The sequence below is a fragment of the Saimiri boliviensis genome, chromosome 6 (genome assembly GCF_048565385.1).
Source record: "Saimiri boliviensis isolate mSaiBol1 chromosome 6, mSaiBol1.pri, whole genome shotgun sequence".
NCBI classification, from domain to species: Eukaryota; Metazoa; Chordata; class Mammalia; order Primates; family Cebidae; genus Saimiri; species Saimiri boliviensis.
Window position 1 is genome coordinate 111,792,769 of NC_133454.1, and position 25,161 is coordinate 111,817,929.

Genomic DNA, 25,161 nt, shown 5'->3' on the forward strand with positions numbered 1-25,161 from the left:
AGTATGACAGAAGTAATATTTAAAGAAATATTGGCTGAGAGTTTTCTGAAATCTATGGAAAGTATCAAATCATAAATTGAAGAAGTTCTACAATCCTCAGTGAGGTAAATACAAAGGGCCATACCTAGGCATGCCATAGTTGAACTACTGTAAGCTAAAGACAGAGAAAGCTTAAATGCAGTCAGAAATAAAAAACATATTATCTTCAAAGGTACACCAATAAGATTGACAGCTGATTTATCCATGAAAAATTGGATGAAGTCAGAATGTAATAGAAGTATATCTTGCATGTTCTGAAAGAAAATAATTGCTAACCTAGAATTCTCTACCTGTCAAAAGCATCCTTCAAAAATTATTTGGGTAAAAAGAAGCTTTCAAACAAATAAAAACAGAGAGTCATCCACTAATTCTGCAGTGAAATAAATAACAAAATAAATTATTCAATTAGCAGGAAGATGATTTGTGATGGAAGCTCAGATATGCATCAAGAAAAGAAAGGAGGCCGGGCGCGGTGGCTCAAGCCTGTAATCCCAGCACTTTGGGAGGCCTAGGCGGGTGGATCACGAGGTCAAGAGATCAAGACCATCCTGGTCAACATGGTGAAACCCCGTCTCTACTAAAAATACAAAAAATTAGCTGGGCATGGTGGCGTGTGCCTGTAATCCCAGCTACTCAGGAGGCTGAGGCAGGAGAATTGCCTGAACCCAGGAGGCAGAGGTTGCGGTGAGCCAAGATCGCGCCATTGCACTCCAGCCTGGGTAACAAGAGCGAAACTCCGTCCCCACAAAAAAAAAGAAAGAAAGAAAAGAAAGGGTAGATATATGGTGAAAATTTACTTAAAAAAATAATGATGTCTTATGAGATTTAAAATATGTAGATGAAAAATGACAATAATAGCACAGCAGATAGGAGAGAGCTGGTAAATTATAAAATTCTTAGTTTGAGATGTAATATAATAAAGCAATGATGCTTACTTTAGTTGCTAAGAAAGCTACTCAATAACAAAAGACTAAATAACAACCGAATGAAGAAGAAAAATGTGGAATAATAATAAAAATTTTTGGTCAATTCTAAAGGTGAGACAGAATGTAAATTAAGTATAAATGGACTATATTTGTAATTAGGAACCAAATATTTTTGGATGAGATAATGTATTAAAACCCAGTAACAGATTGGTTATCCCTCATCCAAAATGCTTGGGACCAGAAGTATTTCAGATTTTTTTTTAGATTTTAGAGAATCTGAAATGCTCCATTGAACATTTCCTTTGAGCATCATGTCAGCACTCAAAAAGCTTTGAATTTTGGAGCACTTTAGATTTGAAGGTTTTTGGATTTAGGATGCTCCACCTGTATATGCTTTTTGTAACAAACAAGCTTGCAACAAGCTTTCAGGGCAAAAATTTGAAATACATATTTATAAACTTGAAATATATATATATATATATATATATATATATATATATATACACACACACATATATATATACACACACACACCTCAAACAATCCATAGCCACACATACACACAGGCAGAAAAAAACCAATAAGGATATAGAATACTTAAGCAAAATTATACCCATTAACTGCAGAATATACATTTTTTAAGTGTGCATAGATCATTTATAAAATAAACAATGTGCTGGGCCATAAGTCAAGTTTAAATAAATTGCAGAGTATTGAAATCACATGCGTTCTTTGACCACAGTGCAAAGTGCCATCAAAGTAGAAATCAATAACAGAAAGATAAATAGCAAAAATAAAAATATTTGGAAATTAAACAATATACAAAGGAAATTAGAACTTTTTTGCCCAAATGAAAATGATATGTAAATATGTGGGGAGCATTGAAATAGCACATAGAAAGAAATTTATAAATTTAAATGCATATATTGAAATGAAGAAAGGTTGAAATCAAGGATCTAAACTTTAATATTAGGAAGTTAAAAGCAAAATTAATTAAACTTCTCTGAAATAGAAAGAAAGAACCAAATAAGAAGAAAAACTAGCAAAATAGAAAAAATTATGATGTGGAAAATCAATAAAACCAAATGTTAATTTTTAAATAAAGATGAACAAAATTGATAAAGCGCTACTAAGACTGAACAAGTATAAAGAGAAAACACAAATTAACAGTATCAGGAATGAAAAGAGATGTATTACAATAGATTCTACAGGTATTAAATGGAGGTGAATACATTCCTTTATTTCAATAAATTTTACAATTTAGATGGAATGAACATATCCCTTGGAAAACACTACTTTTGAAACTGACACACACACTGGAAAACATGTATAAGCCTATGTCTGTGAAAGAAAAAGAACCCATAATTTAGAATCTACACACACACACACACACACACACACACAGACACACACACACACACACACTCACACTCATCCACCCACCCACCCACACCCTTGCCGAGACGGCTTCTTTGAGGAATTCCTCTAAAACCTTTCAGAGAAGAAACAATGCTGATCTTGCATAAAAGTTCTCGAAGTACAGAAAAAGAGAGAATAGTTTCTACCTCCTTTTATAAGGCCAGCATATCCTTGATACCATAACCTGACTTAGATATTATAAGTATTGAGCCAAACAAGTCAGACACAAAAGAGTAAATGCTGTTTGAGCTCATTAATATGAAATTCAAGAGCAGGTACCGCAGTCATAATCAGTGTAATGGTTACTCTTAGAGGGGTGAGCTACTGACTGGGAAATAGCACAAGAGAATCTTTTGGAATGCTGGAATGTTCTATATCTTTATCTGGCTGCTAATTTTAAGAGTATGTGCATATGTAAAAATTCATTTAGCTGTACACAAGGTTTGTGCACTTTACTGTGTGTAGGTTATATAAGACTAAATACTATAAACTTCTCTGCTATAACACATGGATAGTCTCATCATCACATAATTTATCTTCTATCTTAATTGAATCCAATGTGCGTTTCACTTGCTAACATTTTATTTTGACTGCATTTGATAAATGCAAGCTTCTGGCAGGAGCTGGCTTGAACTGCAGGGAGCATTTGCCCTAGGCACCCCCACCCCCCACAACTTTGGGAATAAAGGAATTAGCTAAACCCAGAGTTGACTGTGATAGAGCATCTAGTTTTCCCACTGTCTCACTTGCTTGCTCACTTAAAACAGCGTTGTTTTCTTTCTAGGCCCGGTGGTTCTGGGAAGCGTACTTCCAGTCAATAAAAGCCATTGCCCTGGCCACCCTGCAGATTATCAATGACCGGATCTATCCATATGCTGCCATCTCCTATGAAGAATGGAATGACCCTCCTGCTGTGGTAAGTGAATTCCAGTACTAGCCACATGAGGCATGGTCTAGCTGTCAGGGTGGGTGAAAGGAAAATGTACTGCAATTGTAAAGGTTATTTAAATTCTAGCTCTCTAAGATGAGAGTGTACTTTTTATACTTGGAGCCTGATAAGGGCAGTGTAATTTTGAAACACTGACAAAAGTAAAAAAAACTCGGAAGCAGCAGCTTCCAGTGTGTTTTAAATGTGCGTAGAAAGACCGACTGTTTATTTATTGCAGAGATAAATGAGGAGGCATGGGTCTTGTTAGAAATCAAAGACATCCTGATGACTTTTACAATTATAATGCTTAGAGCTCTTAAAAAGTTTCTGTAAGCAACTTAATAATAGCTTGTATTTGAAGTGCTTACTCTCTGCCAGGGACTGTGCTAAGTGCTTTACATGTATTACTTCAATTAATATTTCCAACACCCTGTAAGGAAAATAATAAGCAGAAGTGATCTAGATGCATTACGGATTGCTAAAGTCATTTGCTCAAGATTGTGGCAAAGGCCCCTCGCTATTTCCAGCAAAGAGATGGAGCAATCAGAAGCTGCTCTTAGGCCTTCGTCCTTGTGTGAAGGAATCACAAGGCACGTGTGTCATTGTAGAGATTGTGGCAGTGGCTTCTAGGTATACCTTCTTTCTCACTGAAAATTCCTGAAGTTCTGGAAATTACTACTTCCTAGCTGCTCTGAAGTGTGCCTGGCTGTCCAGCTCACAGACCTCCAGGCGTTCCTGCGAGAGAACTAGACTCTTCTTCATTCTTTGTTCTAATCATCTCTCCCTTTCTGACCAGCCCTCCTTGTCTCCTGATTCTACTTTTTCTTTTTTCTTCTTTCTTTGATACAGAGCGTTGCTCTTGTCGCCCAGGCTGGAGTGCAGTGGCTCCACCTTGGCTCATTGCAACCTCCACCTCCTGGGTTCAAGTGATTCTCCTGTCTCAGCCTCCTGAGTAGCTGGGATTGCAGGTGCCTGCCATCGGGCCCGCAAATTTTTTATTTTTCGTAGCGATGGGGTTTCACCATGTTGGCCAGGCTGATCTTGAAACTCCTGACCTCAGGCGATCAGGGCCTCCCAAAATGCTGGGATTATAGGCATGAACCATTGCGCCAGGCCCCGATTCTATCTTTTCTAAATAGTGCTGTATACGGCCACCTGGTTAATCTTCACATAGGACTATCCTTTTCTCTTGCCTTTTCTGCCCCACCCTCTTCCTTCTTTCATCCAACCTTTTGGAAACGGTGGCTGGATTTTAGGCACTCTGAGAGGTGCCGAGAATACAGAAAAAAGAAGACAGTTCCTGCCCTCAAAGAAGCTCTCCACTAATTTGGGAAGCTAGTAAGTAATGCTGTGAACACAGAGGGTCTGTAGCGGAGTGGTATGCTGAGTGCTGGGTGCATAGGGGACAGGCATCTCTCCTCGAAGGGATACTTCCTGAAGAGGGAGTGCCTGAGAAGCAGTCAGCATATGTGTATGGTAAAAACAACAGCAAACATCTTTTTGTTTTGCTTGAGGTGAAGTTTCCTTCTGTCTCTCTCGTCCTTGACTCCATCACCAAAGGTAACATCTCAGAATGTTGCCATTCATATATAAGCATAGTTTTGTAGTTTTCAGCATCTATAGGATTATCCTATACACATTTTTCTGCCTGTTTTATTTTAGCACTAGATCGTAGACTTATCTTTGTTTTATTCTATATAGGTCTACTTCAGTTTTTTAGGTTGGCTTTATTAGTATTCAGTTGTTTGGGTATATCATATGTAATAGGTCTATTATTGATAGGTATTTAGACTGCTTTCTTTTTTTCCCCCTACTTTCTAACAGTAATACCAGGGGTATACTTCTACATGTTTACACATAGATATGTGAATATTTCTGCAGAATTAATTCAAGCTAAGAAATTGCTTAAAGAAAATACACATTTTGGGGTCTGTGGGGGGGGAGCTAGGGGAGGGACAGCAAAGGGTGGGGGGTTGGGAAGGGATAACATGGGGAGAATTGCCAGATATAGGTGATGCGGTGGAGGCGGCAGACCACATTGCCGTGTATGTACCTATGCAACAATCTTGTGTGTTCTTCACATGTACCCCCAAACCTAAAATGCAATAAAATATATATAAAGAAAAAAAAAAGAAAATACACATTTTAAATGTTGATAGATATTAACAAATCACCCTTTTTAAAAGACTATATTAACGTATAGTTTCACAAATAACATTTGGGTGTTCTAGTTCTCCATGCCATCAGTAATGCTGGATACTTGAATTTTTGCTCATCTCATAGGTGAGAAATGATCTTCATGTGTATTTTTCAAGGGGAAGATTGATATCTTTGTCAAGTTTCCTCAAATAAGTCGACTCATAGTTTGATTGTTATCACATTGCACTTTTAGATTGTTTTAGACATTTATTTGTTCAGTAGGTATTGATTGAATGCCTGCTTTGTTCCAGGCAGGGTTCTTGCTACTTTGAATGAACAAGGCAGAGAAGGATCCATGTGTTTGGGAAACTTACATTGCAATAGATCTTTCTATCTGGAAGAAAGATTTGTCTTTCTGGTAGAATTTATATGATGTGTGATGTGTGTGTGTATATATATATATATATATATATATATATATATATATATATCTCCTTTACAAGTATTGATAAATATTTCATAGATTTAAAATTTTTTCTTATGCTCTGATAGAAGAATACTTTCTGACCTTATAGTTCTTAACTGGTTACCATTTTATACAGACACATTTTGACTTTTGTATATTAATTTTACAACTATTCTGTTACCGAATTCCACAGTTGTTTACTTTTTTAGTTGATTCTCTTGTATTTTTAGATATACAATTATATCTACAAATGCTAAGCTTACTTTCTTTTTCCAGTATTTGAAACTTTTATTTTTTTCTTTTATCTAATTGCATTGGCTAGTACTTCCAGAACAATGTTAAATGATGATTTGAGTATTTAAAAAAAGAGTAGGTATTATCTAGTCAGAGAAAAGAAGAAAGTTAGATTCCATCCAGAAGGAACAGCAAATTCAAATATACAGAGGGCCAGGGGAGCTTGGTAGTTTAAGGAACTTCATAGAGTTCAGTGTGGCAATAGTGAAGGAGGCTTGGGAGGGAGAGGCAGAGGATGACGCCTGGAGAGGGCCCAGATCACAAAACACGTGTATCCTACATATTATTTGGAGTGTTATCTGTGAGAAAAAAGTAATCACTGAAGCCTTTTAAACAGGGGCATGGTATGGTAAGATTGCATTTGGGGTCAGTCTGATCTTAGTGTAGAGAATGGATTATGCGTGGCAGTGGGACCAGACTGGAGGCAGTAGACTGTTTCAGAAATCCAGGTGGAAATGAGTAGAGGACACATTGAGCAGTATCTGGAAAAATGGACAATTGTAACTGGTAATTGAGGGAGAAGTTTAGAAGACTGACGTATACTGTATAGCTTATCCAGGTAGGGAATTTGGTTGCATGGGGAGTCATGTGTGAGGATGGTGTTGGAGTCCAAAATCAGTCAAACAGCAAGGCCCTCCACAATCTGCCTTTCTAGTTTTGTTTTGTTTTGTTTTTTTTTCCTGTTCTCTTTCAGAGAGTTCTAGATTTCTGGCAGCACAACTCAATCCTTCCTATGTGTGTCCCTGCCTTTCCTTCTCTGTGCCTTCATGGCTGCTAGGCTTTTCCCTGCTACACCTTTCTTCCCCATCATTTGCAGATTTATACAGGCTTCAGTGGCCCGCTGGTAGACTCCTTTCTCCAGGAGGTTTTCCCAACCCCTTCAGCAGGAAGTAACTCTTAGAGCATGTTACCTGTGTTTCTTTTCCGTCACTTAACATGTACAGAAGTAGAATTTCCTATAAAGTTTTAAGCACCTTAAGCCATTTCTGACCTTGATGTTCTTCGTAATACCTAGGACAACTTAATTCAGACAGGAAGACCTTGATATATAAAGGAAGGAAGGAGGGATGGAGAGAGGGAGAAAGGGAAGGAGGGAGGAAGATTGGCATCCCAGGACTTGAGCCTCTAAGGCATATCCTGCTGGGAAGGAGGGTAAAGTGGTAACTTGTTTCTCATCTATAAAGTGATTGTAATGAGACTACCTAATGACTTGTCTAGGATCATGTAATTGGCAAGTTGTGTGAACAAGTGAGAACCCAGGTCTTCTATGTGCAGATTATCTTGAATTGCCTATGGAATTATATGGGAGCCCTTGAGCCTCCCCTGGGCTGAAATGTTAATATTGTTCCAAGCAAATGATACAAGCTTGAGAAAAATATTACATCTGTTTCTCTGCAGGAGAATTCATACAGGTACGGGAGAATTCATACCGAATTCTGTCTAGTCATGATCCAGACAGAAAGTGCAGAAATAGAGGGACTTTATCCTGTACTTTTATCAAAAGCTTGAAGAGATGTTTAATAAGAATAAAGGCTTGGAATTTAGTTCTCCTTTATGAGAATATAGATAGGCTAGGAGAAAATAAAATATGAAATTTTACAGTTTTGAAATAAATATGTTTTAACTCAGGACAGAATGGTGCTAAACTCTTTAACAATTTGAGAAATAACATAAGCATAAATAAGGTATATTACTGGAAAATATGTTCTCTCTATATTTTTAACTCTTTCTTAAGTAATCCTTTTCAGGATACTTTGGTATTTATCACATTTCTAGCTCAGGTGATGAGAGCCCTGATTTAAAGCAGTGGGTTGTACATTTCTGCATCTTCAGTGAAAGCAGCTGATGGGAGGTCTGAATAGCGTTGGTTTATTTATAGTTAACGTCTCCGCTTCCCTCAGAAATATTTAACCTACTCTAGATGAGATTACCATGAGCCCAACCTGCAGGGGAGTCTCTTCTCTAGATTACATCAGATTTATGATGTCAGATACTCTGAGGTGGGAGTAGGTGTGGATCTTGGTCAGTAAATCAAGGGGTGTCCTGGGGTTTTCAGAGATAAACTCTTAGGGCCTTCAGCTATGCACAGAGCTTGCTCAGACTGGAGAAGGAGAGATGAGGGTTCAGAATCATATTTTGGCTAGAAGATGCAACTGCCTTAGTTTAATGTAGAAGAGGCTTATGTGTGTCGATGATTATGACAGTGAGAGGTGGCCTTGCAGAGTATTCATGTCACTAGGTGCTTTGTCACTCTTACATGTAAAACTAGGGCAATGACATTCTCTATGTTGCACCCCACCTTCAGAGCCTGAAAAAGTTTGACACAGTAATTCTTGGACATAATGTTGAAATAGTAGACCTATCTGAATTGGAGAGATTGGCCCTTTGCTTTGAAAGGAATTCTTTTTGAAGGAATTTATCACCAAGTTAAGGTTCTTTATGAGGGGAAGCGTGCATGTTTTTATATTAATTTTAGCTTTTCATGTCAAGGCTGCATATATATATATGAAATGTATATACATATACATTTTATATATATGTATACATTATAACCTTTTCAGTCTCTTTGTGCTTTTTTCTCTCCTTTCTGCAAATATCAGCGAAGGTTTATCATCTCCCTAAATATCCTGTATCACTTCTAACTTTGGTGCCATTTCTGGTCTTGCTTCTTGGCAAACCTTCATCCCCACATCTGGAGCTAGCCTCTATAGTTAGGCTTCTCTTTGGATACCCTCCCTCATTTTACTTCTGGTTCTCTGCCAGATGTGAACATATGCAGGAGGACAGAGACTGAGACAAGGGAGCTTTAAACTGAATTCATGTGCCACCAAAACTATATCCTCTCAGAGACAATGTTTTAAAAACTAAATATAGTCTGAAAATTCTGTAGAGTGGAGTGTTTTCCCATGTTATTTTTCTGCCATGTGAGTTGAAAGATTATACTTGAGCTTATCAATGTTATAATGTTATTTACGTCTTTGATAGTTGTTTTTTTTTTCAAGCTTGCTATCATAGGTAACACTGATAAAGATAACCCACATTTTTTTCCCTTCTGCATTATCCATACCAGACCTAAAACAGAAAGAGAAGAGAGTAGGGGTCCTTAGAGCCATTGATAAAAATTGATGAGAAAAATGGGGAAGCATCTTAAACTGAATTATTATACCTAGAATAAGAATGAGTTTGAAGAACAAGAGCTTTTCTATGAAATCTAGCCAGAGTGGCCACTTCACTGCAATCAAAATCTCAGATGAGGATTATATACTTCCCTGGATTCCCTGTAAGCCTCAGTTTAACTCTAGCTTTTGAAGATAGAACGGACAAGGAATCAACCAGATGAGAGTATTGCATAAGAGCACTTGCTTGGCAAGAATCACCCACAAGGATTAGAAATCACAGCTGTAGGCAAAATGTGGTAGAGTGTGCCATGGGGCAGTGGCTCGCAATCTTTAGTATGCATCAGAATCTCCTGAAAGTCTTGTTAGACTGCAGAGTGCTGCCACTCCACCCTGAGATTCAGATTGGGTAGGTCTGGGGTGGGAACTTAGAATTAGCATTTCTAGCAAGTTCCAAAGTCTTGGGTGTTGATGCTGCTGGTCCAGGGACCATATTTTGATGTAGAATTTCATTCACTGTGTGTCCTAACTCACTCCCTGGAGAAGGCTCTTCCTCTCTCCTCATATATTTCCTCCTCTTGACCCCACGGGGCTTGGATTAGAAGCATCCAGAGGCTGAGTTCAAACTAAATCTGTCTCAACTACATGAAGAACTCAGGGCTGCCTATACTTAGATGTCCAGACGGTGGCCCTCACTCACAAAGGTTGTGGTTGTACAAGCAGCTGAAAATATCACTCAGCTATAAACACTAACAAGCAATAAATCGCTCTGCAGGCTGAAGAAGTGCCAGCTCAGATGTATGAAGCAGAACTCTAAGTTGAAAAGATACCAGGTTAACAGTCTGTGTAACTCAACTCAGCACCCTGTAAGTTGTGGAATGTTTCTCTGGAATTTGAAAGCCTACCCGGCCCCCCAGGAGGCCTTCTTGGCTTATTCTCTCTGTCTTCCTCCTACTGCCCAGATATGATTTAAAAAAAAAAAAAAGTATGGAATTTAGAAATTTTAGCTCAAATTTAAGGTAAGTTTAAGCTTTTGAAGTCTATTGTTTTTATAGGTATCACACTTATAGGATCACATTTGCACAAGTGATCCAGTCTGCTATCCTAAATTCCAGACTTTTCCTTGAGTACCCTTTACTTCTTTGGAAACAAGCTAGAAAGTCTCAGGATGTCAGCAGCCGGGGAGTAAGGAAAGCTGAACGGGGTCTGCAGATGGAGAGATGCAGGAAGATACAAAGAACTTGATCGGGGACCCCAAGCAAAGAACTTGGCCAATGCTGATGGTCAGAAAATGGAAAAGAAAATGAAAATCACAAGCCAGGTCCAGATGGGGAGGATAGATAAAGAATATGAAAAGACAGACTCAGGGATATTGCTAAGATGATTTTGTCAATCAGAAGAGCATGCTAGAGCTTTTGTAGCAGAGAGAAATTAATGTGCCTGTGCAACACACATCTGCATGGCAGCCCCAGTGGTGGTGGTGCTGGATGAATGAATCCATACACATTGTTTCCTTCGATGCAGTCCTGCCTTCATTGCTTACTTAGAGTTCACTTTTATGGCTCTAGCTTTCATGAATCAAAACCTGACTGCTTCCTTACATCACACAGCTTGTGGGAGGGCAGTGAGTAGAAGAGTTTTTCAGAGTCTGTGGGAGCTTGATCTGGCAGCCGATTAATTAAGAACATACTGAATGTTTTGGCAAAGTAATCCTTCATGTACCAGCTATCACTTATATTAGCACATCAAATTCCCTTTCCCCTTTTTCAGGGGCCATTGTAGTTCTCCCTTGAGGTCTGCTTAAATGATTCAGTAATAGAAGTTACCAGGGAAATGTGGTAGTTAAGTATTATAACCTCAAGATAATGAATTTTGTTTCCATTTCTAATATTCTATCCTTTTCATGTGTCTCCCAATGATTAATATTTGAGTGTAATTTTCTAATAAAAGGGTCATTATAGCTGCAGATTAGAAAACTTTATACATTGCCTCAACCGGAGGTTGATTCTTGATTTTTCCCTCTTTTTTTCCTGAGCTATATTTCTTAGTTAAATGTTTTAGAAAATAGTGTAGCTTAACATATGTATGGCTTAAAAATTCAAGTAAAAGAAACCATAGAATGAAAATTAGGACTGTTTTCAAGGGACAACTGCTTTTAACTCTTTAACTGTTCTCTGATACTTTCTTCCTATTTCCCCATTCATGCTGTTTTTAAATTTCTTACTCAGAAACCTTTTTACTTCAAGTTAGCACTTTTTCTCCTGCTGTTTCCGTTTCCCCTATATATTCCTCCTGCTCCGTCTTACCAGTATGGCTGGGTCATCATTTTTCATTAAAGTGGTATTTGTCATATGCATTATTAGAGCTATATAAATGCTGTTTTCAACTGAAAAAACCAAGCTGTAAACAAGAATTTCGTTTCCTTTCTTGTACAGCTTTCTGTTTTCCGGAGAGCTAATAATTGCCTGTTTTTTTCCCCTTAGTTTTCCATGTTTCTATCACTAATTTCATTTTGCTGGATTCCCAAACAAAATATTGAAGTGGTCAAGCGCAGCTAGAGTCTGGGAGTTCTCTTCCTTTCTGGAGTCCTCTCTCCTGGAACCCTGTCTTGTCGGTTCCAGTCCGGAGCGACTGCTCTCTGGGTCTCCTGTGCAGCGGTCATCCTCATTCTCAGTTCACTGTGACACTGGGAATGCCCTTTTTGTCTCTGCTCTGTTGGGAGTTTCTTACTTCCATATTGTAACATCTTTCTCTGTTTTGGTTTATTTTTTTTCCAAAAGCTTCTTAAGAAATGGACGGAGATAAATTTTCTGTCACCTTACATGTCCTAAAGTTATTTGTTCTGTTACACATTTGATGAATAATTGGGCTAGGTTTTCTTACAAATTTTGAAAGCACTGCTCTGTTATCTTCTAAGCTTTTCATTTTAATCTCAAAAAGTGAGATGTCATTTTAATTCCTGGTCCTTTTACGTGACCTTTTTTTCCCCTTCCTGGAAAATTTTATATTCTAAAAGTTTATGATGATACACCCTGATGTGGGTGTTTTCTGCTACCTGGATACTGATTTGGGCCCTTGTAAACTGGAAATCCATGTGCTTCAGTTCTGAGTAATTTTTGTATTTTATCTGTTTGATTATTTTTCTGTTTTCTCTTTTCTCTTTTTATGGGGTGTCTGTTACATAGATGGTGACTGATCCCTGTTTTTCTTATCTTACCATCTGTTGGTCTTCTTATTCTTATTTTTTGGATATTTTCTCAATTTTATCTTCTGACCCTTCTTTTGATTTTTAATATTTTGTTTACTTTTAAAATCTGAGAGTTTTTTTTCCTTGACTTGTAGTTAATCTTTTTTTTAAAAATAGCTTCCTAATTTTGTTTTAAAGGTAGAATATTTCTCTCTGAAGATATTATTTGTGGTTTTTAGCTCTTACTTTTCTTCAGCTTCTTTTATTGTTTGGTTTCTTTGAATTCCTTTTTCAGGTTTTATTTGCTGTTTTTCGTATTGGAAGCTTTCTTCAAACACCTGATGATTATTGGCAGTCTGCTCTTATTGGGGAGGGAGGCACTGAAAGCTGATTGGAAGTTCCGTATACATGGATAAGGCTTGTCAAGCAATGGGCTTCACTTAGGTTCACAGGATGGGGACTTGATTGTCTCAGTGTTGGCATCCATGGGTTATTTCTCTTGGCCTGGTTCCTTGATCAGAGAATAATCTTTCTGCTGTGGGGGTTGGGGAAAGGATGGATAAGAAGTCTGGGCTACAGGTATTTTGGGAGCTGGATAGAGGAAGGAGATGGGTTTTCATCCTTCATCTTCTGTATTATTATTTAATCTGTTGTATTTAATAGGGTGCCTCACCCTGCTGTCTGTGCCTGGGGTCTGAGTCTGGAATATCCCTCAATCATTTTTTCCATGATATAAATCTCCCTTCTCCTGCCAAGATTGAGGGTTGGGGGTAACAGGGAGCTGGCTGGCCTTTGAGTGTTGAGTTTAAAGGATCTTGAGACCAACTAGTCCTTATTTCTGTTTCCAGAGCCCCTTCTTCCTGTTTCCAGAGCCCCTTCTTCCAGGATACTAATTATCTCCAATTTCTGATTTTATTATCATTATTCTTTGAAAGTTTAGCTTTTTTTGCTTTGCCATGTAGGCTATTGTCTACCTATCTACATTTTGTTTATTTAAATTGATCTAAAAGCTTTATTTTAAAAATCTTAACTTTTTACTTTGACATATTTCAGAATTAAATATTTTAAAATAATACATTCTTTATCCAGATTTCTCAAATGTTTCTGTATAGCCTTCACCCAGATTCTTCAACTGTTTATATTTTATCACAGTTGCTTTATTCCTTTTTCTCTGTGTGCATGTGTGTATGTGTATTTTTTCCCCTGAACTTTTTGGAAGTTGCAGGTATGATGCACCTTTATCCCTAAAGACATTTTATACATAATCACAATACAGTGATTGAAATCGTCAGGACATAAACATTGGTGAAATATTATTATTCAATCTATAGACCTCATTTAGATTTCGTCAGTTATCCTAATAATGTCTATTAGAACAAAAGAAAATCCCAAACCATGAATTGCATTCAATTATTATGTCTCTATAGCCTCATTTTTTAGCCTAGAACAATTTCTCAGTCTTTCTCTTTCTTATCTGAAATTGACATTTCTGAAGAGCACATGCCAGTTATTTTGTAAGACATCCCTTGATTTGGGTTTGTCTGGTGCTTTAGCATGATGAGATTCAAATTATGCATTTTGACAGGAGTATCATAAAAATAATATATTCTTGGTGTATCATATCGAAGAACACATGATGTTAATTTGTGGCATTACTGGTGATGATAACTTGGATCACAGGTTTCTGGGAGTTTCTCCAATGTCATGTCAAGTTACTACTTTCCCTTTTATTATGTGTCTTGTGGGGAAATACTTTGAGACTATGTGAATATCCTGTTACTTCTCAAACTTTCACCCACTGGAGTTTTAGCATCTATTGGTGATTCTTGCCTGCATCAGTTGTTATAATGGTTACCAAATGGGGATTTTCTAATTCTTAGTCTCTATCTTCTCAAATAAGTCACTAGATTTTGTTTGTTTGTTTGTTTTTGTTTTCTGATACAGAGTCTCACTCTGTCACCCAGGCTGGAGTGCAGTGGTACAGTCTTGGCTCACTGCAATCTCCTCCTCTTGAGTTCAAGCAATTTTCCTGCCTCAGCCATCTGAGTAGCTGGGAGTACAGACACACACCACCATGCCCAGCTAATTTTTATATTTTTAGTAAAGACAAGGTTTCACTGTGTTGACCAGGATGGTCTCGATCTCCCGACCTTATGATCCACCCTCCTTGGCCTCCCAAAGTGCTGAGATTACAGGCATGAACCACCGTGTCCAACCACATCACTAGTTTTTTTTTTGAGGTTGATTTTTCTTTTTAAACCCAAAGATTGTTGAGTTTAAACGGTCTTCTTTAATGCGTTTTTACTAAGTTTTTGTCTTCTCTTTGAATGTTACATATCTGCAATTCTCACTAATCTTTTCTTCTGGAATCCTATGAAATCTATGTTAGACCTTTTATTCTGTCCTTACCTTATGTTTCTCAGCTTTGTTGTGTTTAGTTCTTCAGGTTTTCTACATTTTTATTTCTCTGTGCTGCATGCTAGACAACTTTTTCACAGCTGTTTTCCTGTTTTCTTTATCTGTGATTAATGTGCTTTTTACCTATCCATCTTGAGTTAAATTTCAGTCGTTATTTGTAGAAGTTCTATTTGATTATTTTTCAAATCTATTTGCCTGGCCTTTTTCATAGCATCTTTTTTTTCCTTATGTTTTTAATTCCTTCTTTTATATCTTTAATCCCTTGAGACACTTTATATTCTCCATCCAATTTTCTGAGTTCCTGTAAGATCTGATCTTGTCCTTTGTCTACTGTCCACTGCTCTGTTGCATTGTTCCCTTAGATGTTTTATAATTTTGGAATGTGAGTTCATCTCACATGTGAGGTTTTCTGTGGAAATTCTTGCATCCTGGGATAAGAAGGTATTTTCCAGAGAATTTATCTGTTCTTGTTTATTTTGCTTCTTCCAGGTGTTTCAGAGATATCACAGAGATAAGCCACTTTTTAACATTAATGTCCACTGGAGGTTTCTATACCACTCAGATAATTCATTAAAATCCCAACCGGGCATGAGGCCTTGCCTCTCTTAAAAGCTCCCAAGGGAAACAAAGCTGACTTTGTTACAAAGCAGTACAATCTTTCTCTTTTTGCAAGTTGGTGAAAACATATTGTTCCAGGGAATTTTGTCTTTTCATGTATCATCATACTTACTCTGGGAAGCCCTGTTTTCCATGTTTTAGAGCATTCTGTGTTTAATACGACTAGCTAAAAAGTATGTTTTTTCCTTAAAGTAAGTGTTCTTTCCAGGTGAGAACTACTTTTTTTGGTTTTGTTTGAAGGTAAGAAAGGGAGGAGGAGCTTTTCTCTTTTAGTAATTACATTCAGCCTGGGATGAAGTATTTGATTATCAGACAGCAGTGTCACCGATAAGTTTTTTAAGCTGCCAGCAATTGATTGTAAATACCAGTGAAGTACTCTTCCTATGGTAAAGACAGTTGTCCTGAGATGAATAGCTTATATTTTGGTATAGTGTTTGATATTCAAAACAAAATATTGCAACAATAAGCAACCATAAACTGAAAGAAAAAGTTCCCCAGGAAGAATCCCCCTCACCCACATCATCACCCGAGCTCAGGATGACAAAGAAAAGTGACTTTCGTTGCTTCTGTGTGCTAGCGAGAGACTTTTTCTAGCTCACTTTGTCACTGATTTTATAGGCCTTCAAGGGATCTGGTTTTAAGTACAAGTCTCACTTCTAACTTCCTTACTTCCTGTGCCCAAAACCATGTCTCCTCTTCCAGCATGAGCATTAAAACCAACTACATTGCCAACCCATGCAACAAGCTCGGCCCTTTACGGTGCCACAGTGCCAGCTAGCTGCGGGGCGATCAGCTCTCATTTGCAGTTTTTTCTTCATTTTTGGTCCCTAGGAACTTATCTGTTCCAGTGACCTCAGCTGTATACTTAAAAGAATTTTTATTCGGTTTTATACTACATTTCTGTGTTTTACAGCAAGAGGATTTTGAAAAGGAAGCCTCCATCTGTTTTACCTTCCAAAAATTTGTTGAACTCTGGTCCATTCTTGTTTGCAATAAAAGATTGTTTTTGCCCTTGTGGGTTCATGCCTTTTTTTCCCAGGAAGAAGCAGAGATGAAACATGGTAGACAAAACATATGCTTTATTGGAATTCCAGAGAAATTAATGTTTAAGAAATCACTTTATTTTGGAGGTTCTTCTTTCCATTCTGTATCAACTTTCATTTGGTTTTAGGCTCCTAACAGCTCAAACTATACAAAAGCTTTGGTTTCCTTGGTCATAACTGTGTTGGCATTTTGAGCTTGGAGGCCATAAGCTGTAATTTAATCCCTCCCAAAAGTTCTTACTTACCAAGCCGATGAAGTCTTTCCCTATACCATAGATGACCTTCCTAATATGGTCAGGGCTACCAACAAGCATTTTATGCCCAGACCAGAGAATGAGCTACTCTTGCAAACTGTCAGAGGATTTCAAGTATGGGAGAATCAGATGCAACTGTGAATTTGTTTTACCTCTCATGAGACATAGTAGTATAAGCCATCATGAACATTGTAGTCTTTGGTTTGTAGATTGGCTTTTTTTGTTTGAATCATATAAGTCACTAGTTTTTTTTCACTGAAGCATTTATTTTAAGTATTTTTGGTAAACTTATGAAGTAGCAGGTCCAAGGATAATTGAAGACCTTGTTCTAAGAATAGTCTAAATCTTTTATACTATGAAACAACTGAACTGTTATTTTTAACATATCAAATTATAAACCAATAAAATCAATGATATGTTGTCTTTGCCAGTATCTTAAGCAATCATACTATAGATATATTTAGTGAAATTTATTACTTGCAGACTGCTATAACTCATGAATTATTAAAAGTATCAGCATATGGAACCCTCTCTTTCCTCATTCCAAATTCTTTTAATATGGCTTATGTTGAACCGTTTAAATGGTTTCTGTCCATCCCACTGTTGGAAGCTGCAGCCAAATGAGGGTTCTTATAAATGATTGGTTTTCTTTCCAAGCAAGAGGAGGGTGAAATGTCAACTTTTTCCTCTACTACCTGCAAAGCAATCACTGGCTACATTTCTTGCTCTTCTTGACAGTAGTTTGGCTTTATGGAAGAAGGGTGGGCATTTAGCCAAATGTAAATTTCACTGCTATATAAAGAAAAAATTAAAGTAGCTAAAACTCAGATAATCATAGGAATTTTCAAGAGGCATTCAGATGGGTTTAACTTGTGAGCCTTCCAGTAAACTAACTGTAGCCCAGAAATTCCTAAACTGCACATTTTGATCCTTTTTTTCTTGGGGGATGATCTGAATGATTTGAGGTTACTTACCAAATCTCTCTTTGCAACAGTTTGCTCATCTATAGGACTGAATTTAGGGATAATGATAGCTTCAGAAGAATAGTGTAACAATTAGCAACTGATTATTAATTGCTAATTAAGACTATTGCAAAGGACATTTTGGAATCAAACCTGAGTTCAACACTATTTATTAGCTTGACCTTGTACACATTTTCCTTCCTCTCTCCCTCCCTCCTTTCCTCCCTCCCTCCCTCCTTCACTCCTTCCCTCCCTTCCTTTCTTCCTCCCTTCCTCCCTCCTCCCTCCTCCCTTCCTCCCTTCCTCCCTCCCTCACTCCTTCCCTTCTTCAGTGGCACAATCATAGCTCACTACAGCCTTGACCTCCTGGGCCCAAGTGATCCTCCCACCTTAGCCTCCCGAGTAGCTGGGATTATAGGTGTGCACCACATGCCCAGCTAATTTTTTTAAATCTTATTTTTGTAGAGTGCAATGGCATGATCATAGCTCACTGTAGCCTCAAACTCCTGAGCTCCACCAATCCTCCTGCTTCAGCCTCCTGAGTAGCTAGGATCATAGGCTTGCACCACTATATTCAGCTATTTGTTGGGGTGGGAGGGGCAGTGGGTAGCGACAGGGTCTTGCTATGTTGCCCAGGCTGATCTTGAACTCCTGGCCTCAAGCAATACTCCTACCCCAGCAAGTTTCTTATCTTTTTGGATTTCATTATTCTTAGCTGTAAAATGAGAATAATACTTATTTCACATAACTATTCTAAGAAATTAATTATGTATGTGGAAGCAATTTGTAAGTGGTGTGGGGCTATAAAAAGTAAAGTGTTGTTAATTATAAGGTTGCTAGTATAATGCTTTATCACATGGAAATGTAAATTTTAGAATTGGGTGGGACTTCGGAGAGGAAAATTGAAAATACAGGAGGGTGTATTTTGTGCCCACAGAGTTCTTATTATGTATTTTATCTCGTTTATTCCTTAAAACCAAGAGTAACGTTCTGCTAGCTCTATTCTTACAGATGAAGTAAGTGAGACATATTTGTTTCAAGGCCCACCCACTCACTGATCACCTCTTTTTTTAAATGAGGAAAGGGAGGTCCAAAGAAGTATATTGATTCATCTAATGCAGAGATTCTCTGTCCATCATTCCATCTATTATGCTGCTTTCTTTTCATATAATTGTTTTCATCTTGCCCCCAAATTTGGCCCCCAAATTAAACAGGGAACACAATGACATGTAAATACAATGGCAGCGTAAATATAAACAAGACTTCTGTCCGTGGCTTTCTCATAGATTGGATATGCTAAGTAACCTTTTTAAGTGAACAACTAAAATATTGAATGAAGTATTATAAAGCAATTTTAACCTATTGCTGAGGTGGCAGGAAAATAGGGTATTTGCTAATCCTAATCCTCAAATCAAAGTGAAACTCAGTATCCTTGGGAGGTGAGTGGGAGCCAAAGTCAACTATTGCCATGGAGACTTTTGTAGACCTTGATCTGGAGCTTTGACCTGGTAACTGTCAAGTGGGGAGCAGGGATTAGGATTTAAATCCTGTGACCCATCTAGCTCTCACAAGAACTTCGTGGATGAAGCTAGGAAACTAAAAGATTATGTCTTCAGTGAACGAGTAAAGAAGGAATAAACCTGACTGTATTGACCCTTGCGACTGAGAATTGCAATAGCAAGCCACCCCCACATGGATTCATACTACAATTATCATCCAAATTAGCCTTAAGAAGGGAATTTAGTTGAAAGTGGCTTTGTATTGCTAGGAACCAGCAGAAGCAGACACAAACCCTATGATAAGGACCATATTTTCAGTCCAGGTCTGAAATAATTCTTATAAATTAAGTGTCTAAGGACAATTAACAGCCCACAACTATAAAGATAAAGGCAGTATTGTGAGTGAGAACTACCAGAAACAGACCTGCAAAGGCTTGCAATTAGTAGATTATTAGAGTCAATGAAATTGTTCAGAATGCAGCCCAAAGAGACAAAGAGATGGAAAATATGAAGGAGAAGTGAAGCAATATAGAGAACAGAGAGAGAAGGTCCAACATATGTCTAAGCTGAGTTCCAGAAGAAGAGGTGGGGAATGGAAAAAGACCCTATTGAAAGCATCAGAGCTGAGAATTTTTCACAATTATTGAATGACACAGGCCACAGATGCAGGGAGACTAACAGACCACAACCAGGATAAGTAAATTTATAGCCTGGTAATCGTAATGAGACTGCAGTAAATTAAAAAAATATATATATAAGATCTTAAAAGCAAATGGAGGAAAAAGAGAAAAGCAGTAGAAATATTTGGCCTGCTCTTGTGACCCTGAGTTAGTCTCTGTGGCTCAGTTTCTTCAGCTTTCAGTCTATCTGACTGATAGACCTATATTAAATCAAATATAGGTTGGCTCATGGTACTTGTTACTTCAGTGCCCCCAAATGTGATGCCACCATTTAGAAAACTCACTTAGGAGCAAATTGCTGTAAATAGGTTTCAGGAGCTTTAAGTTGATAATTAACATCTTACTTAGTTGAAGCCCTAAGAGGATTTCTAGGCTTTGATTTTCTCCATCTTTCACATGTCTTTTCACGTATAATCAGTGAGATTTGGCCTTCAGTGTTATTTTGTTTTTTAGAACAGTCAGTTATTGTATTAGTCTATTGTCACATTGCTATGGAGAATTACCTGAGACTGGATAATTTATAAAGAAAAGAGGTTTAATTAGCTCTCATTTCTGCAGGCTATACAGGCTTCTGCTTCTGGGGAAGCTTCAGGAAACTTACAATCATGGTGGAAGGCAAAAGGGAAGCTGCTGTGTCTTACATAGCTGGAGCAGGAGGAAAAGGGAAAGGAGAAGTATTATACACTTTTAAACAACCAGATCTTGGGAGAACTCGCTCACTGTCATGAGAACAGTAAGAGGGAAATCTATCCCCAGGATTCATTTACGTTCCACCAGGCCCCTCCTCCAACACTGGGGATTACAATTCAAGGTGAGATTTAAGTGGGAGCACAAATTCAAACCATATCAGTTATTATTAGAGAGTGAAATGAAATAGACATGATGCATCAAGTAAACTTCAGATTTGTCCCCAAAGTTTTTCTCTCTTGAGCTAAGAGATGGTACTTGAAGACATTGTTAAGTCTCTGTAATTCTCTAGTTTTGCAAGTCACCATGTGCCTGGCTGGTAGAGTGCTGTGCTGTGGGTATTTGGGGCTGTAGAGGTTTAATGGTTAAGGCAAAGTGGACCACATTACTGATTGCCCCTTTTCAAATCTCCCAGTAACCATTAACATAAATATCATCTCACCATTTTGGACAAGGGACACCACCCTTATGCACGTTAGTAATATGATGCTAACGTTTAACTATTTCATTGCTCTGCTTCAAAGGCCTTGTCCCATATCCATTGATAGGGAGTCTCTTTGAACCTAAAGGGGAAATGAAAGGGTTAACTCCTTTTGGTTTTGCCCTTTGACCACTTCTGGATGAGAGGCATGATGAAATACTTTTCAGAGTCTTCAGTGAAAACACATCATGCATAATTGGAGCAAAAAAGAATAAATCAAAGCTTTTTTTCCCCTTTTAGTCTGGTAATTCATAATTGAAACCACATTGAGGTAAGGGTTGATAACTTCAAAACAACCAAGAAAACGGCCCTTTCTGTCAAGGTAGGAATAGGTAAGGCTTCTTATTACTAGGGGCTTAAAAGCTTCTGTATAACAAGCCTGTCCTCTTCTCTTCCTTTCTTCTCTGTCTTCTCATTTTTCTGTTTAGGCAAAATACATTCATTTAAATTAGATATAGGTTGACTTAAATATCTGCTGAATTCTCTTATTTTCACATGAAGTTATGCATAATAACAAGTCTCTGGTATGATGAGGAATGGTCATTAAAATTTGGATCATCCTGAATTCCAGCTTGATTTCTTCAGTGCTACCGTTTGGTTTGTTTTAGGCTGAAAGAATCTTTTCGTTGGTAATAAAATGTGGTCTTCCTTGCTCTTGATTTCACAATCCGAATAGCATCAGCAAGAACATTTCAGAATGGCTAGCAAAGGCCACTCCTTTGCCATCAGAATTTCTCTGCTTTCTGTATGGTAACCCTAGAATGGTTTTGGTTAGGCTCATATACAGCTACCATGACCTTTCAAGGACAAGAAAGCAAATCAGGATTGCAGAAAGGGCCCAGGCAACTTTCTTTGTTTGGGATTGCCAAAGGCACAACTGGTTGCTTGAGTTTGAATCTCTTCCTGAAGGGGAAACCCCTTTGAACTGGTAGGTGACTTTGAGCTTAGTCTCCCAGGGCCTTTCCTTCAAGGCATCCTGAAACCTGGGTCCACACGTCCCTCTCACTAGTGTCTGCACACTACTAGCTCTTATTCCAGGGCTTTCCAGAATAAAAGAACTTGTCTACAACTGGCATTGTGACCTGACAGTTCTTGTGGCTGTTAGGGATTACTTTTACGCGATTGCAATTTAACAATGTAGGATTTCTTATGGGCACTTCTATAGGGAATATTCATTGGAGGAGTGAGAAGTAAAGGGTGAGAGGATGGGCAAGAGGCGTTTTAGTCAAAGGCCAGAACATTGTCAGAATAATATGCACTTGTTTTTTTTGGTATTTCCTCCTACCTTTGAGTGAACAGGTTCATCAAGTGTATTTGAAAATTGCATCGATAGCCAAGGTTTTGAAGGCATAGCTGCGATAGATGGGCTTTGCCTCTTCTCCAGCTCTCTGTTGCTGGATGCCTGGTTTTATGCCCTATCTTGCCATCATGGAGATTTAATCAGGCAGCGGAGTTAATTGCCAGCATTGTTTGCCTTTTCCCTGGCAGAAGCCAGTCTTGAGTAAATTATGGAGGTTTAAATTTGCTTGATTTCCTGCAGAAAGTGGGGTCAAGAGGTCCCAGACTGTAGACACTCTCTTTGGTCAGCCAGCAGGGGGTCAGTTCTTAAAGGTATTTCAGAGGTGACTAAATGCCGTTTTTGAAATGTTCCTCCCCAGTAAGCTTTTTTTCTCTGGGGGTTAGTTTGCTGACCTTACCCTAGTGCGGTGGAGTGTCTGTGTGAATGTATACACCCCAATTAAAGTTGCCTTTCTCCACGCTGTCACTGAGCTCCAAAGGCAAATGGGATTATGCTTGAGGAAGGGAAAAGCAATTGATACAGAAGCTTAGTTGAAGATCAGCATTTCCTATTTATGACTCTTTGAAATAGAGCATAAAGGTAGCCATGTCAATTTGTCACTGAAACAATGATCAGGAAAAGAAAGTTTCAAAATAAATGAAAAAACTAGCTGTGTAACATAAAAAAAATCATCTCAGAAGCATTCTTGCTGGCATTGTCCATGGCTGTCACCCTGGCACTCTGCTCACTAGTGGTGGACTCCTTCAGAGAATAGTAGATGATGTTGGCCAGACTGTATTCTTGGTAATTTTGAATTACCGAAGACAAGATATTTGTAAATTATCTTACAATAAACAACTTAAATAAGAAAAAAAAAATCCTTTATTAAAGGCATTTCGTGATAGAGCTCTAGCCTGCCATTACCCGAGCTCCCCTCATTTCTGCTCTCCGACCTTCCTTCTCCCAGCAAACTGTGAGGTGCCCTGTTGTTGGATCATTCACTGCCTTGTCGGCAAATCTTTGCACATGCTGCTCAGCTTGCCCCTACGCTTCTTTGGCCGGCCCTCTCCTGCTTCCTAAAGACACTGCTCAGACCTCCTCATCTCCAGGTAGGGAGAGTGACTGTGTAATCTCAATGTTTCCACCTGTGGACTACTTTTCATTCTTTGTTTCCAGCTTGTTAGTTTCCCTTGCAATTTGTGTTTTTACCCCGCTGTCTTCCTCACTAGGTTATGTGTGTTTTGACAGGAAGGAAAGTGTTCCTCTTTGCATCTTTAACACTATTCCAGGCTTATAGTTTATGTTCAGGAAGTGTTGACTAAATGAATGAGTACCAGAAATAATGCTAGTGGGAATGATTGCTGAATCACTAATACCAGTGTTTTAGTAGGTAAGAAGGATACCAATTGAGAAGAGTGGAAGTATTTTGTGTTTGCTTTAAACTGTAATTCATAAAGTCCTATGTTAAGCCCTCTGCTAAATGTTTATGCGCATAATCTCATTTAATCATCTTTACCCTAGGAGGTAGGTACTGTCATGATCCCTGCTTTAGAGATGAGGAAACTGATACTCAAAGAACTGTACATGTCACAAGACTAGTACATGGCAAGGCCCAGATTAAAGCCTTCTGTTAAATATCCCTATAAAATCCTACACTTCTTCAGAACACAGCACAGTAAGATTCTTGGTAAGTATGTATAAAATGAGTTAACTAGGTTGGGAATTATTTCAGAACTCATAATTTAGTCATCTGAATGTACATCAGCTATTCATATCTATACATAAGGGGGACAGATAAAACAGGCCTGAGTCATTTGGGTTTACCTTACTCACTTCTTTAAAAAACAAATTTTGATTGAACAACTAGGCATTGTTCTAAGTAGTGGGTGTTCTGGCTCCTGCCTTCATGGAGCTTTCAGGTTAGCCAAAACATAATGAATAGAAAGGAAAGGAGAAAAACATGGAAATAAAAACAGTATATTTGGACAGGAAGAAGTAAAGGTAGAGAATCCAAGTAAACCAGGACCTTGCGGCATGGTAAGGTAAAGAGAGGGAGAAAGAAGGATTTCATTTGGGATTCTTGTACTGCAAGTCATTTGGAATTCTTGTACTGCAAGAGATATCAAGACTGCTTACGCTACCTCCTTCCCCTTTTTGAGACACACAGAAAGTAAAGCCCAGAGAAATTAAAATTCACATAAGATCAATCATTTATTGAATGCTTCTACATGACAGTACCTTACATATATTACCTCATTTATGTTAGGTAATACTACCTAGAAAGGTGGTGGTGGTAGTAGTAATATGATGATTTTTATAGACAGAGAAACTGAGGTACAAGAGAGGTTAAGTACTTTGCCCAGGCTATGCATCTGGCAAGTGAAAGAATCTGGATTCTGATTAAGGACTTGTGATTCCAAAACCTGCTCCAAACATGCTAACTCAATTTTGAAGTTATTTGCATTAACCCTGGTGGTGTGTTCTACAGTAAATAATTGAGCCTGTTTCAGAGTAAATATATGCTCAAAGCTTACATACTGCCTCCTGTGTACGTCTCCACTTCTGGATTTTAAGGGAAAGTACTGGCAAGATCCAGTCCTCCTTATACTCCTTTCCATGTTGCCCAGACCCCCCTTGCTGCCTTCCCTATACTCAAGCCCCGTTTGGGATGCAAGTGGGCAGTGTGGAAAAACTGAACATCAAGAAAAGTTACTGTCCACTTCCCA

The 25,161-nt window shown here is 38.2% G+C and overlaps 1 protein-coding gene across 2 annotated transcripts in view; it reads left to right on the forward strand.

Moving 5' to 3' along the window:
* Window positions 1-25,161, forward strand: part of EXT2 (exostosin glycosyltransferase 2) — a 153,592-nt gene that overhangs the window by 81,555 nt on the left and 46,876 nt on the right. For both annotated transcript variants that reach the window (XM_039470887.2, XM_074401340.1), the window contains exon 8: window positions 3,169-3,300. In XM_039470887.2, the coding sequence (XP_039326821.1) occupies window positions 3,169-3,300 (132 nt within the window). The remainder of the gene's footprint in view (window positions 1-3,168; window positions 3,301-25,161) is intronic.